This window comes from Phodopus roborovskii, unplaced genomic scaffold (assembly GCF_943737965.1).
Source record: "Phodopus roborovskii unplaced genomic scaffold, PHOROB, whole genome shotgun sequence".
Taxonomy (NCBI): domain Eukaryota; kingdom Metazoa; phylum Chordata; class Mammalia; order Rodentia; family Cricetidae; genus Phodopus; species Phodopus roborovskii.
In genome coordinates, this window is record NW_026126470.1 from 3,169,134 (window position 1) to 3,186,389 (window position 17,256).

The window sequence follows — 17,256 nt, forward strand, 5'->3', positions numbered from 1 at the left end:
AGCAACGATAAACAGATGACTCCAAGTGTGCACACTTCCTTCAACACTTTTCTACTTATGCCACACTTCACTAATGTATCTTGGTGAAGACTCATAGTGAGTAGTGTACGTAAATCAAGGTTATAGGGGAGGAACGGTAAGAATGAATTGTAGGTAACAAGGGGGGGGGGAACCTAAGTTTTCTCTATCTTACACAAGATGTCTTCAGTCTAACCCAACAATGATCTCTCTTCATGGTCCACTAATATCAGCTTTAACCTAAGTGATTTCTGGTGAAAATGAAAAGATCATACTTTTGAAATGAATGTACAACGCAAGGAAACTTACAAAATCTGGCTGATTTCAGAAAAGGCTACACTGGAGTCACTGCATTGTCACCCCTGCCCTAATCATTTTCACTGGCTGCAAATAATGACTCTTAAATAGAATCAACACTTGCTGTACTGAAGGCGCCTGCTGCATTTATTCCCAACCAAGTGAAGACACCGTTAAATCGGGACCTCGAGGTTAGAGGAGATCAACTGAAACCAGATGATGAAACAAGACGACGTTGGACAAGACAAGTCTGGGCAGGGCGAGAGCCACCAGGAGAAAGAAGGCATCCCTAGGCAGAGCTCCCACACAGCAGGAGGAGGAGCTCCATGCCTCATTCTTAACTTTTTAAAATGTTTATGCATTTTCCTCCAACACGAGGGGCTGGCTTGTTGAAGATATGACCCATCAATCACACCACAACAGAAAAAGATGACTCACTGAACAAGCAAAAGGGAGAGGGAAAAATGAGAGCACAACTCACTGTTTTCTTATAATACATCCGGAGCAAAGGGCAGGTGTGCAAATGTGCACTTGTTTGACTGACTAGAGTAGTAAGGGTTGCCAAATCTTTACCATTTTACCCCACTAGGCTTGGTCTGGCGGTACCTGACAATCCCAAGGACGGAACAGAACCGCAAGCTATGCAAATCCCAAAAGATTCTTACCACACGTTAACAATTCATTTCAAGAAATGTGTACTAAGTTAGATAATTAAAAGAACCTCTTAAATTTGCTTTGCAAAGACCGTCACAGTTAGTTTCCAAAAATGAAAGACACTGTCTTACCTGCCCCATTCATCTTTCTTCAGTGCCATTAATGACACACACACACACACACACACACGTGCACACACACACACACACACACACACACACACACACACACACACACACGCACACACACGCGCACACACACACGTTTGGCCAAAGAGGCTCTGCCAAGACTCACTTGTCTACCATGCTAATTATTGTTTACCTATTCATGATTCTGACTCAGGTGATGTACCTTTTCTCTGCGTGTCCCAGGGGTCCCTAGAGGATACCTTCCCAAGTCAAATTCTTCTCCAGACTTCAAGTAACCTGAGAAGGCTCAAAGCCTGCAGTGTGTCTATTCCCACTGCCCACTAGAGCCATCAGGCCCATGAGCAGGCATGGGTACTTGTTAGATAGGAATTTGTTCATAGCTCTGACTTATATATAGTACACAGAGACACATTTATTGTAACTTGAACATTTCTGGGTACTGCCTTTAATTTTTCTCCTCAACTACCAAAAGTTTCATAACATAGATCTAATCATGGATGATTTCCACACAAATGATTAACTTGTAAAATTTTCTTCAAATCTTCATGCTTGAGCACTGCATATATTCCTTCCTCCCACTGCAACTCCTTTTGTGCTCAGCCTCCCAAATTTATGACCTCATTCTCTTCATTACTATTGCTATGCACACATACCCCAGCCCACATCCCCATACATACATACCCACAGTCCCTCCACACAGGCAGGCAGGCAGGCAGGCACGCACGCGCGCGCGCACACACACACACACACACACACACACATTTTTAGTTATTTTAAATTATTACATTTTATACGTTTAAGCTTTTGCTTAAACACCTGATATATATAAATTTAAATATGAAAATAAATACGTTAGCATGAACATTAGCAACAATTCTTAGCACTGTTAGGCCACAGGACAACTTTACCCCTTGATAAAGATCAAAATAAAAACAGTGGAAAATAGGCAGCTGTGTTACCTTTAAGACGCGTTTGATGGAGCCCAGTACAAAGTTTCTTTCTGGGTGCTTCTTGTTCTGATGAAGCCAGTCCCGATTTAACACCTTCTCCCCTTCTTCCAACACACATTTCTGACCTTGGAAATGGGGCTTCTCATATAAAATCCAGCTGAGCAAACAGAAGCACAAGGGGCCAGTGAATCAGCCTCTCGAGGAGAGGGTACTGAGAAGGGCCACAGATTGCTATATGCATTTCTTAAGGCTAGGTTAGCTCCTGATATTAGCGTAGAGGGCTACTTTTGAAATATTAGTAATACAGAATAACTTAAGTGTAAGAAGATGTGTAAAAATTGGAAATAAAGATATTCAAAATGGGAGGGAGCTGGAGACATGGCTCAGCAGGTAAGGGCAGTGGTCACTTTTGCAGAGGACATGGCCTCAGTTCCCAGAACCCACATGATGGGTCACAATCATACATAACCCCAGTAACACCCTCCTTTGACCTCCAGAGGCACCAGGCATGCATGTGGTGCACCTACATACATGAAGACAAAGCATCCATACATGTGAATGAAAAATATTAAACAAAATTTAAAGCACTAAACACTGTATCACAATAGAGGCCTGAATATCTATTTATGCGCAAATATACTTCAGTGTGTCACAAAACCTTACATTTATATAACAATAGCTTAAGGACTCCAAGTTACATTTCCGTCTTAATTTTTCTATCACTGGGTACTACAAGCATGAATCCATTTTCTTTCATGGAGACAATACTACACCACTTTGTTTACAGCCCACATATTGGCCAGGGCTAACCTAAACACTGGACACGGAATCTCTGGTTCCACTACGTCCAGAGGGCAGTGTCCATAACAACAAAGGAGATTTTCCCTCATTTTCAGACCACACTACGAATTCCTGAGTTGTTGAGCATGTCAACTCTACAAATAATTCCATGTGGCCTTCACATTCCATAACTTCCCACAACTCTGAGTTCATTTTTTCAAAGCCATGTTTCATTCAACTTGACTTGCAAATCTATGTAGATAATACTGCAATTGTAAAATAACACTGATGGTATACATTAGGTCTTGAAAGCCACTGCAGGCACTAAGCACTTAAAAACAGCCTACATGGTATGTCATAGTAAATAAAAGGAATAAGTTATAAAACACTAGTAATGTTTCAAATATCCTAGTAAAGTGAGGAAAGAGAATATGACTTCAATGAAAACCAAGAGCATAATTGTAAGAAGTCATAGGTAATTTTAAATAATAGGCTGTGACATTTGAAAAGGGTTCTTACCAGCCCCTTACAACTTTTATCAGTGCCCCATTCGGGAAAGACCATGTTGTAGCATCAGGAACATTACCGTAGACCTCTTGTTTATATTTACTTCCGTGGAGATCATAGATAATCATCTGTAACACATAGTAAGTGGGTGGGCATAATGACTAATTTTAAGAATGCACAGAAACGTTGGAAATGTCATAGAACATAAACAATAAAAATCCATGCATGAGTAAAGCAAATGCTTGAAGTAACTGCTGCAGATGTTTAAGTCTTAAGTTTAGAAGAGAATTAAAAACTCTCACTGTCTGGGTCAGTCAAAAGTATCTGTCTTCAATTCCACAAGCCGGAAAGTAACCAAAGTTTCAGCTTTCAGATCGGCCCACAAGAGAACAATATGCTTACCTTCCCGGGCCTTGGATTACACCTCAGAGTTTGTGTGTCAACATTCTGAAATAGTAAAAGTGGAAGAACTAAGACATAACTGGGAAAAAAAAAATATACATACATATATACACAGAGCGTTCACATTGTTCACAGTTCTAAACCCATTCTGTCACACATTTATTATGTATACATGCCTCGATAGAGTAGAAAACAAACTGGACATAGAGAAGAAAGTAACATAATGTCCCTGCCCGCAAGAAGTCCACAGCTTGGAAGGAGCAAACAGATGATCGTGCTGTAGTTAACAGTTTAAGACAAGGACAGCAGGGAGGAGAGGCTGCGGGCTAGCAAGGCTCAGAAAGGGGTTCTAGGAATGAGTGGCATTAAAAGAACTTAAAAAGAATGGGATTTTAAACAGAAAAAAAAAAAAAAAAAAAAAAAAAACACCTGGAGTAAATAACAGTGGAGGAATTTCCAGGGAGGGAGCCGCCTTGACAGTTCTTAGGGAGGAAGCATGGGAAAACCAGGATTGGGGAGACAACGGTGAAACCCCAGAGCCCAGATTCTGTGTCCATGAAGACAGTCTGCTGTGCTTGGTAAGCAGCGGGTACCAGAAAACCATCATGTCATCTAATACCATCGTTTATTTTAAAATCATCTTGGCTTTTAGGATCTCCAACAACTATTACCAAGTTACTAGGGTGGTTCAAGGTCAAGATCTAGGCCTTGAGGAGTCTCTAGAAAGTCCCACGATACCGTCAATGCCAACCAAGAAAGCCGCATGTTCAAGGAATATTCCATATTAGACATTTGAGTGTTTCTGAGCCAAGGAAAACCGTAAATTGACGTTGAAAAGATTTCTTTCACTATAATCTGGCTTTTTATTCTGTTTTCCCTATTAGGCTGCTCAGCACCAAAGAGGATGTGGCTAAGCAACAAGGTAAGAACGTCACCGAACAGAAATTACTCAAGACATAAATAAGCTAAATGGGAAGTAGCAACTTTTCCATACACAGTGACTTGAGGAATTCAGTAAGTGACCACTTCATTTACATGGAAATATTAGCCAAAGACTCGAAATCACGGTAATAGGGCCTTTACATCCTAAGCAATTTTGTTTTCTTGTCACCGGTAATGAATACATATGCTATGGCATGCTTCAAAGAACAATCAAGTTCTAAAAGAACAAACTTTACTCCTCCAAGGACTGTGTGTGTGTATGAACTGAACCCTGTCCTTGTGTGCTAGGTAACCACTGTACCATAATCTACCCATCAGTGTAGTATACACACAAGTCTTCTATTTCTTTTCTTTTGACACGGGGTCTTACTAAGTTGCCAGGCTAGCCTAGAACTTGAAATTCTGCTATCTTACCCTTCCTAGACTCCAGGCCTCCACTACTGTGCTCATCCCCAACACACGGGTTTCTTTATAAGCCTTCACATAGTCTCACTACATAGTAGTTTAAAAAAAAAAAAAAATCACAGTAACTTACCTCCACATACGGACTCAATCTGCCTGCATGGTCTTGGATGCGGAAGTATTTGGATACTGGTTCCTGAAAGGCGCCACCAAATCTGGTTCCTGTTTCCAAGGAATGTGTCCTGGAAGTCTGCAAGTACTGATGATAGGCACTCTTCAGGGAGGAGTGCAACTTAGACGTGAGGTCCGATTTCTGTAGGAGAGACGCCTTGTCTGGCCACAGGCCGAGCTGCAGGTTGGAGGTGGTTGCTTCACTGCACTCCTCATAGGGCTTGGAGAGCCCAGCACTTTCTTGGCTATCGTCAGGGTAAAAGGTGATGGAAGGATCTGCGAAGTGGAAGGTGACATGCTCCCTCCTTTCAGCTCTCAACCCTTTCCCTGAAACTGCTGCTGCTTCCTCCTCCTCCTCCTCAGTCACCTGTCTGTCATCTCCATCGAAATTTCTCTGTAAGCGCTCTGACACCGACTGCAGGAGCGACAGGACAGAGGAGGGCTGGTTTGCACTATCCCTTGATTTAGTGGAGCCATGGTGGCCAGGCGAGACCTCGCTGGATAGGACGTCCTCCTGTGAGCTGTCATCCTCATAAATGGGACTCAGGGCTAAGGGATAGATTTTGTACCTTTTGGCTTCCACGGACAAGAACATTTCTGAATTGTCCCCATCGAAGGCCTCACCCAGTTTGCCTTCTTTTTCAAAGTGATGGACCAGGTCAGTTCTGCTCTCAGACCTTTCACACGCTAGGCTGGGCATGCTGTTAGAGGTGTCAGGGAACAGGGCAGACTGCGCTTCTCTTAGTTCTGTGCGGCCACACGAGTCCTCCTGAAGGGGCTCCTCATACAAGATAGTAAAGGACGAATTCTCTTGTTCGTCCTGAGAAATAAAGGCTAAACTTGTCTCTTCCTTTTCATCAGTGTAATCCAGATCTCTCCTCTTGCCGTATACTGCATCAGCAGACTTTATTTGGTTGAGCCTTACTACTGTGTCCTCCTCTTGAAGCTCTGGCATTGCCAAGGCCGGGTAGCCCTCAAAATCCCTACTCAAGGTGGGGGACTCGTATCCCCGGAAATGTGAAGCGAGTCTGCCCTCGTGCAGTATCAGCCCTTCCTTTCCCTCCTCCTCTTCTGTTTCTTCACTGCTCTTCTCCATGTACTCTTGAGGACCTTTTTCCCTCCCCAAGACAGGATGCATGGCCTCCAGTATAACGGTCACCTCTGGTACTGCTCCATTTGTTTTCTCGATGGCTACCTCTGGAGGTGACACTTCAGGCTCCTCCACATGGCCACTAGAACCTTCAGAAGCTGTTACTTCCATCTCTAGTTTAGAAGGCGCAGACTCAGTTGTCCCATTGGACTGTTCAGGATCTCTCCAGACTCTTCTTTCCAAAATATCCAAGGAAGAATGTTCTGCCTTGTGGTGTGCGACTTTCGCGTCCAACACAAACGGGACCGTTTCAGCATTCCTAAGCAGATCTTCAGCATCCTTTTTGTAAGCACTTTCCATTTCCGATGCAGGTCTCTCTGTCTTTCCACTAACCCAGTCAGTGTCTTTTTCATAAATATCACCCACTTCTAACGTATAGGGCATCCCCTCAGATTTGTTAGTATCCCCTTCAGCATCCCTTGGATAATTATCTTCCATTTCTAACTCAACAGGTACCACATCTATCACATCAGTCTTTGCAACATCACTTGCATCATCCTTTTGGTAAGTGTCTTCCATTCCTAATGTAGCAGTTGTCACTTCAGCCTTTGAAGTAATCCCCTCACCATCTTTTTGGTACAAATTTTCCACTTCTGACATAACAGATGCAACCCCTGTCTTCCCAACATCCCCTTCAGCATGTTTTTGGTAAATATTTTCCAACTCGATTGAAACAGGTGTCACATCGGTCTTTACAATGTCGCCCTCAGCATCTTTTTGATGGATATTTTTCATTTCTGACATAGCAGGCATCACCTCAGGTTTGCCAGTGTCCCCTTCGCTATCCATCTTATATGCTTTTTCCATTCCCAAAGTGTCAGGTAATTCCTCAGGGTTTTCAAGATGTATCTGAGGATCCATTTGGTACATGCTTCCCCTTGTAAGAATGTCAACCTCTGGCTCAGCTTTTGTAATGTTCAATTCAGCATCCTTTTTACATGCTTTTTCTTTATGTGACATAAGAGGGGCTGCTTCATGTTTCATAATATTCAATTCAGCATCCCTTTTACTAGGGTTTCCCATCTCTAACATGGAAGGTATAAGCGTGATTTTCCCTGCGTTTACTTCATTATCCTTTTTGTGTGCTTTCCCCAAATCTGCCATTGCAAGGGGTGTGCTTTTACTATGTCCTGGCAAACTTTTTTCAGATATGCATACAAGACTGTCAGACAAACTGCTTTTGGAGGTGCCAGCCATGTGGATGTCATCATTTGCAAATGGAGGCAAGTTGAAATTTAATACAAGAGTTCTGGCACCTTTTGTTGCCATTTTGTGATTATCCACACACTCTGTTTCTGCTGCCTTTTTACAGTCCTCACTGACAAATAAATGTGGCTTCACTCCATCATCTAACCTTGGATGGAGCAAGTCTTCAGCTTGTAAAACAGTCTCTGATTTCTGCAAATTTATATCAGACTGTCCAGCTCCACTTCCAAAACCTGGGGACTGCTGATAGGGAACAATCTCTCTTCCTTTAATTGACTTGGTGCCACTAAGTAAGTCATTTATGGAGGAGGAGAATTTACCTGATACTTTATTGTCACTAATTTCACACGTGCTTTGATTGACTGCCTGTTCAGAGACCAAGAACTCCCTAACTATGTCATGTGGTTTAAGGCCACCAGTGTTCAGAATCTCTGAAGTGTTGGCCTGAGGTTCAGAAGCCCAGGTATCTTCAGTATCATTTGTCAGATTTTCTTGGGCTGCATAAATAACCTCATTGACTAATTCTGTGGTCTGTTCTTCTAACAAAGAAGATATATCCACGCTATCAAAATCAAAAAGGAGATCTGTCTCACCAACTTCAGGTGAAACACTGTCCTTCTCTTCTTCTTGGACTTCTGACATACTTTCCACACTCCTCTCTTCCAAGCGCCCTTCTGGTTGGATCCCCACGAACGCCACTTCTGATGGGATATCTTCTTCCACAGTACCTGGGTTCATTACATCATCTTTGGCTGGATGCTCCTGGCAGGTACCAACTTCGTGTTTGGATTTCAGTTCTTCCCTGACAGAACTTAAAATCTGCTCCAGCAACGTATCAGCTTTTGAGAGTAAAACACTTTTGACTAAAAGTTGGTCATGTGCTCTTCTCCTTGCTTCTGTCTGGTCAGCAGATGCTTCAGAACACTGCTGGCATGAGCTGTTAACTGACACTGGTGCCCCAGCAACTGTTCCTGTCTCTGCCTTCATGGGATTGTCAAAGCAGGCAGTGGTTTGGAAAGCGAGAGATACCTTCCTAGTCTGAGTCCCCAAACATCCCTGACATGGAGTCACTTCTGCCCCTTTTGGACTAGGCATCACTAATTCCACATAAGTGCTATTATGGCTCAGCGGGTCAGTAACAGAGGCACCTTCACACGTGAGACTTACAGTAACTTTTAAGGAATCAAAATGACTTGGGAGGTCATGTGAATTTACAGATGCCGTGCTATCTTCTTTAGAGTAACAAGAAGAGGAAGATGCAGCACCAGTACCAGCACTCAGGGAGTTAGCATTTTCTCTGCGAGATGAAGCTTCCCCTTCTGGTCCCAGCAGAGAAGGCACATTGAGTGAGCTACTGTCCTCAGATGTAAACACGTTTTTCTCCAAACAGGCATCAGAACCCAGAAAAGATGAATATGCTTGTATGTTTTCAGTTTCTTGGAACTTTGGAGAAATATCTGAACTTGGTTCTTCCACTTCAGAGACACTAGAACTCTCTTCAGTACTGCAAATTGCCAAAGATGGGCTGATTTTGCACATGCTAGCTTTACGATTCTGTGCCATGTGCCCCCTGGATTCCTCCTCTGGACCAGGAGGTACCATCCCAGGCTGACTCCTTTTGACAAGAGAAGCAGGGCTACCCAGGGTGTCTACCTCTGATTCTTGTATACTGTGATGCTGAGAGGCAGGAGACATCCCAGCCTGGAGATTCTCTTTAAAGCCACCACCTAAACACATTTCTTTCATCTCTTTGTGATCCACTGATTGACCATTTTTGTCCTTTTCAATCTCTAGAGAATTTAATTCTGATAAAACAGTCTCAGCTAGCTCGCCTGCAACTGTTAACTGAGAAAAAGCAAGTTCATCTTGAGAAATGTCTCTGGGTTCTGCTTGAGAAACAGGCAGCTTGGACAAGGTTTTTCCTTTTCCAGAATTCAACTCCACAGAGAAGCTGCTCTGAGCATCAACCTCTACTTGGAGTAACATCTTAGCAGTTTGGGTTTCCAAGGAAAGTGAATCAGACTTCTCTGTGGTGCTCCTTGCCTTATGGTTTGAGGACTCTGCTATCTTACAACCATGAGATGGAACATACTTGTGGTCTTCAGAGATACCTCCATGCTCCAGGTCCAAAAGATCCACCCCAGCTAAGTGAGTGCCAATGGTTTCAGGACCTAAAGGAAACTGGCATCTATCAGGAAGAGTTTCCTTGGACTCAGGGATTACAGATGCACATCCAAGGCGAAGGGCGGGAGTCTCCCTGTCTGCAGCCTCAGCATGGTTTCCCATATCTTGACATTCACCAGGAGGAGAGCGATTGTTGCCCTGTCCAGTTTTACTGGACAGAGATTGCTCATTCCTTAAACCATAGAAACCCAACTTGCAGAGCCTATCCATTCCAGAAACAAAGGTGGGAAGTGAGGCATGGCAATCTGCAATTTTGCAGTCAAAGTTAAGAGGTGTCTTGGCATCAGGGAAAACTTTGGCTTTTTGTGGAAAAGGGGATTCCGAAATAGGAGTTCTATTAAGTTCAAAATTCACATTAGGTGCTGTCTCATTTTCTAGGCCTGCTACAACTGCTGAGTCACTGGTGTATTTTACAGAACCAGGGTCCTCCTGATCTGTTCCCACACTGTGAATTTTGGCATGTAGCACCAAACCAAGCCTTTTGGTTTCTGTTTCACACAGTGGCTCAGTATCTTTGGGTGACGACTCAATTTTGTCTTCTGGAGCTCTTATAGGACTTAAAGTTGTATGCTCAACCCCTGAGGTGCCTTCTGCTTCTGGCATGGTTTCTGAAACCACATTTTTCTGTGAGCCTTGGGCAGGTAACTTCTTTCCTTCATTAACAGGTTCTGAGTCTGTCACAGCATGTCCCTGGAGAGCAGTAATGTTGGTGTGACTGACATTCTGCCTTGACGGGTTATCTGCAGCTGGCTTGTCACAACACTTACTCTCTGGCAACCGTGCATCTTCATGCCTAATTGATTTATTTGGACTTGACAAATTTGTACTTTCCACTTTGGTACTGTCGCTCCCATCAGATTTACTAGAGAAACCAGAAACAGCAGATCTCTGAGGCCCGACGCGCCCCTCTCTTGGCACTGACAGGCCATCACTCATCATGGAGCTGTTTTCTCTCAACGTATTTTCTGTTGCAGCTTTTCTCTGAAATTCTGGACAAGGGACCTGGCTACTTTTACTTCCTATCAACAATGATGAACAAACTAAACTACTCTCAGTCTGTGAGTCAGATTCCCCAACAACATAGCCGGGCTTAGACACAGAAGAGGGGGGCCAACTTCTCCCAGAGCCGCCCTGGCTATTTTTATCTACAATAGACTTAGATGAAGCAATATTCCGCAATTCTGGGTTATTTTCCAGATGGCTTTCCATGCTGAGATTTATTTGGCTGTAGCCAGAGACGACTTCTAATGGACCTCCAAGCAAATATCCTTTTGTGACTACCTCTTTGCTGGCTGGCGACAATGGGGCCATCACAGTGTCCATCATACTTCTAGAGCCAGTGTGTGCGTGTGTACCGGAGTCAGAGCTTTCATCTTCTCTGTCTAAGTGATTCACAGTTTCCAACACAGTCTGTTGCTTCAAATACTTCCTGATTTGTGTGGGGCCTCGATACGTTGCATATGTTACTGAAGGCTTCTCTGGTTTACCGCCAGTGGCTTTTCTGTGAAAAAAGGCGGCATGGTATCAAGCAATATAATTAATATCAGTACACCTGCAACTACAAAGTATATCCTTCAGATACCATGTCTCAGGTAGTAAGTATTACAGAATAGAACTTAGTTAAATTTTTACCCGTCTTGTTAAAAGTAGTAAAGATGTGACAAGCAGCCTGCAATGACCAATTCTGCATTAATGTCTCAGCTCCTCAGAACTGACCCTTCTAATCTCACTGCACAGGTATTTCTAATTGTGGGTAATAGAAAGACTACAAAATGACAAACAAGGCTTGGCTTCTTGTTCTAATCTCCAAACACCCTACCCTAAGGGAGAACACTGACTATGCATGCTTCCTGCTGGTTCCATCAAGCTTACATATCACTGATCTCTCCGACAAACTAGATTATCAGGGCAAGAATCTAATTTTTCATGTGAATTTGAATGGCAACTTGTTTGTGTGTGCAATTTAGAGAATTTCTAGAGAAAACAAGATGTGTCACAGTTAACACTGAATAGGCACTAATTCAATCAATGACAGGATTCTTAAGCAATTTCCTCTCCTATTAAGTTTTTCAAATATTCAACTTGTAACAAGTACTAAATTGCTTGGGTGCATGCAGACATCGTAATAGAGTTCTAGGACCTAACAGCAGCAGAAAGTTCCTGACGTTCTCAACCATCAAACTTGCTGTGAAGAACCTACCACTAAAAGCTCGCATGTAAGCCCATATAAATGCCATTCCTAGTCTCTCAATTTTATCATGAAAGGGAAAGTGACCTTAACCCTAGACTCTAAGAACAAAGCTCATAAATTACCTCCACCACCAAACGAACCCTTCTACTAAGATGGACATTTTATCTCCGACCTTCAAATTCCCAGGCCATAGTATTTACCACATTAAAGTATAAAGAGCTAAGAAGTTTTTTCCTCACTATTCTGTGAACTATCTGAGGGGACAAGGTGTGCTGTCATCAGCTCTGCACAGTTAAATACTTGACAAATGATCTAGAAAATAGCATTTCAGTCAATGCCTTGTGTGAATTAATGCATGGCTAGTAATTATTCTAAATGTTAAGCAATCTACTTCAGACTGATTGTCTTATGATTTACTTCTCATTTTATGTCTATGTTTTGTGTGCCTGAGAATATGTGCGTGTGCCATGTGAATGCAGGTGTCTGTGAACATCAGAGGATGGCATCAATCCCTCTGGAACTGGAGTTACAGGTGTCTGTGAACCACCTAAGCTGGGTGCTAGGCACTGAACCTGGGTCCTCTTCCATAGTAGCAAATGCTCTCCATCACCGAGCCATTTCTCCAGCCACCAATGTCTTGGTTCTTAAGGGTGATATCTAAGTGTTCTGAACTCATATTAAAATGTAGGACCCTGAATATAAAAATGAGTGGTGGAATTATGTTCTATGCAACTTTTTTCAGATTAACACCTACCTAATCTAAAACATTATTGCAGAATTCATATGAAAAGTGGATAATCTACTTAATATTCCAGTACCTTTAAAAACACAGCTCACTGTCACTTTTAAAGCAATGTCAAGAAAGCTAATTTTATCTCAATGATAAAGCCAAGTACCTCTGTCCTCCAGCATATAAAAACTTCAGCATACCTCTTAAATTTTATCTCTCTCACATATATCTTAAAATTTAGCTGAAGTAGTAGTTTATTCCACCTCATATAAATGCTGGTTCCTAAAATCTTGCCATAACCATAATCTCGTCATAACGATAGACAAGGAAAAGAGCCTGTTCCATTCATTTGTTTTATTGTTCATTATAAACTCACCAAACTAGGTCCTTGCAACAGTGGCTTTCGCTACAGCATGAGTTTCAGACTGGATCAAAGAGTTATTAAACAAAGCCTGACTTTGGATAAGGCAGCCTTTGAAGGAAAATTTAAGAAGACACAAACAGGGGCTGGAGGTGTGCCACAGTGATTGAGAATATTTGTTCCATTCTCCATCCCAATGGCAGCTCACAATCACCCTTACTCCGGTCCCAAGGAATCCAACACTGTAACACTCTCTGAACTCTGTGCCATGTACAGGCTGGCTCACAGTGCTCAGACACACATGCGGGGTGGGGGGAGGTGGGGGGGTGTAGAATAGTCACACTCAAAATATATCTGAATATTCATACAGAACATCCAATATAATCATAAAATAAAAACAGACAAGAACAAATAAATGTAGTGTTACTGGCAAATCCCATAATGGCATATGTAAGTTTCTCAGAAAATTCAAGAACCTTTCAGAACAACACACTAAAATCCAGATGTCAGGATAAATAACAGTACCATCACCTGTTTTCTTTCAAAGTTATAGTGTTACTTAAAACTATACAATATACTTATAAAACTATATATCCTTAAAACATATTGTCAGTAGACTTAATTTTTTTTCTCCAGAATATGACCCAAATTTGGAAACGGGTAACCAAAGGAATGCACACATTGCCAATGAAACAGGAATAGATAGGAACTTTTGTCTGCCATGTATAGTAAATGTAGGTATCTTATAACCAGCTCCGTCTGAACTAGATCTCAAAGCATTTTATCCTGTACAACAATTACAAACTTACTATAACAATGTCTTGTATGGTTCTGGAGTGTTGAGAGGGGAATCAGTGTTACACTTTTATTATTTAGGAGTTTCTGCTTAATTTCCACTATGACGACTTTAATGCCTTGGCTTAAACTTCTAACCAGAAGATCTTGTACAGCACTCTGGGCAGAAATGCTACATATCTGTAACTCAAGTGTGCATTCATCTTATGAAGCACTGGACATCAAGGCTGCAAGCCTGGCTTTATGCATTATGATTAGTGGCTTCAGTTCTGAGCAGCTGTACCACCATGATTTAAGGATCAGTCAGCTAACGCTACTTTCCACCCTGTTGTTTCATGGGTTACAGCAGATTCAATACAGCTGAATAATGATAAAAAACAAAGGGTCTACTTTTCCATTATTTTTAAATAAAGCAGAGTTGCTTAAAAAAAAAAAAAAGTGACTTTATGTGGGTATGGTGGTACATATTCCCAGCACTTGGGAACCAGAGGCAGGCCTTATTCTGAGTTTGAGGCCAGCCTGGTCTAAATCACCGAGGCTAAATCACAGGGAGAGCCTGTCTTAAAAAGACAAAAACAAGCCAAAAGTTTCCTTTTTCACAAACTGAAGAATTTCGTATGTGTAGTTATGATGTGATCTACAACTTATTCTTTATCCAAAAAATGTGAATATGTGATCCTCCAAATTATAGGAATAAAGTAAAATACTAAGATTACAAGTATAAAACAAACAAGCAAACAGGCATAGGTGCCCAACACATCAGTACATCACGTGAATGTTGACTCAGCCTCTAAATGCTGTGCTAACACTGTGCTACAGCATGGGTAAACTTGATCCACCTGCCATTTCAGCCAAAGATGTATTGTTTATCAAAGCAAATCCTAGCAGCCTGCAAATAACTCAGCTTTTAGAAAACGTATTTAATAACTGACTTTGGAAAAACATGACTAAGCTACTCTTTAGGATATTTCTTTCCTTTCAAAACATATCGTTACACACTCTTTCACGACAGGGAAGGCTTCTAGCCATGTGGTGTAAAGGAATGCAACACTAACAGAGACGGTTACTTGACAAAACAGCTTGTCGTGATGACCATGAACCTGTGAAAAACAGAAACTAACCAACACGAAGCCACGGGGACTGTCTCTTTTGTTCAATGGGATAGATGCTTAATGCATTTCTCCCTCCAACAGAGAGATTCTTAATCAAGGAGGAAAGGAAAAGTACTTAACACAGTCACGACAATATGGGGGATGGAAAATACTCTAATATATTTGACCATAAGACAAATCAAATTTATACCTGTTGTTTAATCAAAGGAAGAAAAAGGAGTGCTGAAATGCTCCTTAAATTCAAACAAGACTACTTTGTTAGAGATGTGTAAGAGGTTCATATGCACTTTCATGAAGACAGCTGATTTATTGATTCATTTTTTTTTAACCCCGTTAACTGGATTCCACCAAAAAAGAAGGAAAAGGGGAGAGAGAGGGAGAGAGAGAGAGAAAGAGAGAGAGAAGAAAAGCCACTGAAGTAATGGGATACAAATCTTGCCCATTAATTAACTCAGATGTACATGAAGAGTAAGTACACCGCCTGCCTGTCCTGATAAAGTATCACTTCTCAGTTGGAAACAGGCATGCAAGGGAATCTTGAATCTAAGATAGATAAACTTAGCACAATAAGTGTTAGCACTACCCCCTAAAGGGGTACAAAAGGCCCAGGGCTACATAGAGAATATACACTATCATATCATCTGGGATCTGGCAGTGAGGAATAGCATAGAACACCTTTTCCAACTCTTTAAATTAATGAGGACTCCCACCCAGGCCCACAAAGCTGGGTTAAAAAAAAACTTAGGGTTTTTCATGTTTGTTTTTTCCCCAAATAACTTTCAAACTTACTTCAGGGTATCAGTGGTTTCCTGTTCGCTGTCTTGCGTTGTATCCAAAGAAAAGGCGTCAGACAGTTCCGAGGAGTTGGACTCTTGTGTGTCCACAGGAAGTACCTCAATACTCACTGGGCAGCCAGCAGTCTCCTTCTCCCTATGGACCCCCTCCTCAGGAGGGCCACTGGGAGTTTGTGGGTCTTTCTCAGATTTATCCTGGTCATCTTTGAAAGAACACTGTTTTACTTCCCCAAGAGATGACTTTCCTGAGATGTTGAATAAGTTGCCAAGAAACTGAAAAAAGCTTTCCTTTGGCTGTCGCTCACTTTCTCCTGTTTTGGCATCTGAGGTGGAATTAGAAAGGTCATTTGGCTTTGGGGGGTCGTCCAGCATTGGAAGAATGGCAGGCTGGTCAGCATGGTTCCTTCGGTCCTCATCTTGGGGAATCTGCAAACAAAATAAATTAGCATCGTCATTTACAAAAAAATAACATAGACTACCTAGACAGATAGTGCATGGCAAAGGCCAGGGACACACATGTGACCCAAACCCTCAGCTTGTTTCTTTCTTCAAGCTGTTTACAACTTTCTTAGATCAGAGCTTAAACAAAGCTGCATATTAACACCACAAAGGGAGACACAGGCCATTCCAACACCCCAAACAGGAGTAACCAGTCTAGGTTTGGAAGAGGTGACAGGAGAGTTTGTAACTAGGCCATGGATGCTTCTTGGAGGAAGGGAACCCCTGCTGGGAACCAAAAATGTTACTATGAAACATCTGTCTGTCTATCTGTGTGTGTATATAGCAAGGCATTAGCTTTTAAGGGGTTTACTAGAACTGGAAAACAATTAGGATGCAAACTGAGAAGAGAAAGAACAAAGACAAGGGACAGATCATGGCAAAACTTACAGGTACTTATATATGCCCTTTACCGCTACAGAGCTAGCAGGTATTACTTCACATACTCAGTAATTAGACAAACAAACCCACCCTGACTGTAGCATTTCAGCACCGTCTTAACTCATGATGCTGTCTTACAATGTAAAACTGTTCCCCTAGGTGGCCAAGAAAAGACAGCAACAGCCAATTCAGAGTAAAGAAACCCTGCATGATAGGAAATTACATGCAAAAGAAGGAGGAGTGTGCATTGGGTGTTCTTTGAAGACACTGAGCGTCTTCAGAGGCATTTCACCTGCTCAGAATTCAACTGTCAGGAAAGCATACCCACATTCATGCGAACTGCAGAATCGAAGATGAAGGCAGGAGAGCACAGAGTGTGCTGGCATTTCACCTCACACTCTTCCAGGGTTCCAAAAAGCTTCAAGCAAATGTGCCAACTCAGCCTGCCTTGCGAACACGCTTGCTGACATAGTTGCATACTTGGGAATGGAATGCACACCCTAAAGTATCTGTCACTCACCATGCTCAAGAGTCCTCATAAAAGGAAAACTCAAGAGTGAGTCAGGCCAAGATCAAGGTAAA

The 17,256-nt window shown here is 42.2% G+C and overlaps 1 protein-coding gene across 1 annotated transcript in view; it reads right to left on the bottom strand.

Annotated features, from left to right (window-relative positions):
- The window catches only part of Crybg3 (crystallin beta-gamma domain containing 3), a 97,009-nt gene that overhangs the window by 46,805 nt on the left and 32,948 nt on the right, over positions 1-17,256 (bottom strand). The window contains exons 3-7 of the mRNA XM_051191716.1: positions 15,791-16,221; positions 5,235-11,313; positions 3,758-3,802; positions 3,368-3,483; positions 2,078-2,225 (exon numbers count right to left, since the gene is read on the bottom strand). Of these exons, the coding sequence (XP_051047673.1) occupies positions 2,078-2,225; positions 3,368-3,483; positions 3,758-3,802; positions 5,235-11,313; positions 15,791-16,221 (6,819 nt within the window). The remainder of the gene's footprint in view (positions 1-2,077; positions 2,226-3,367; positions 3,484-3,757; positions 3,803-5,234; positions 11,314-15,790; positions 16,222-17,256) is intronic.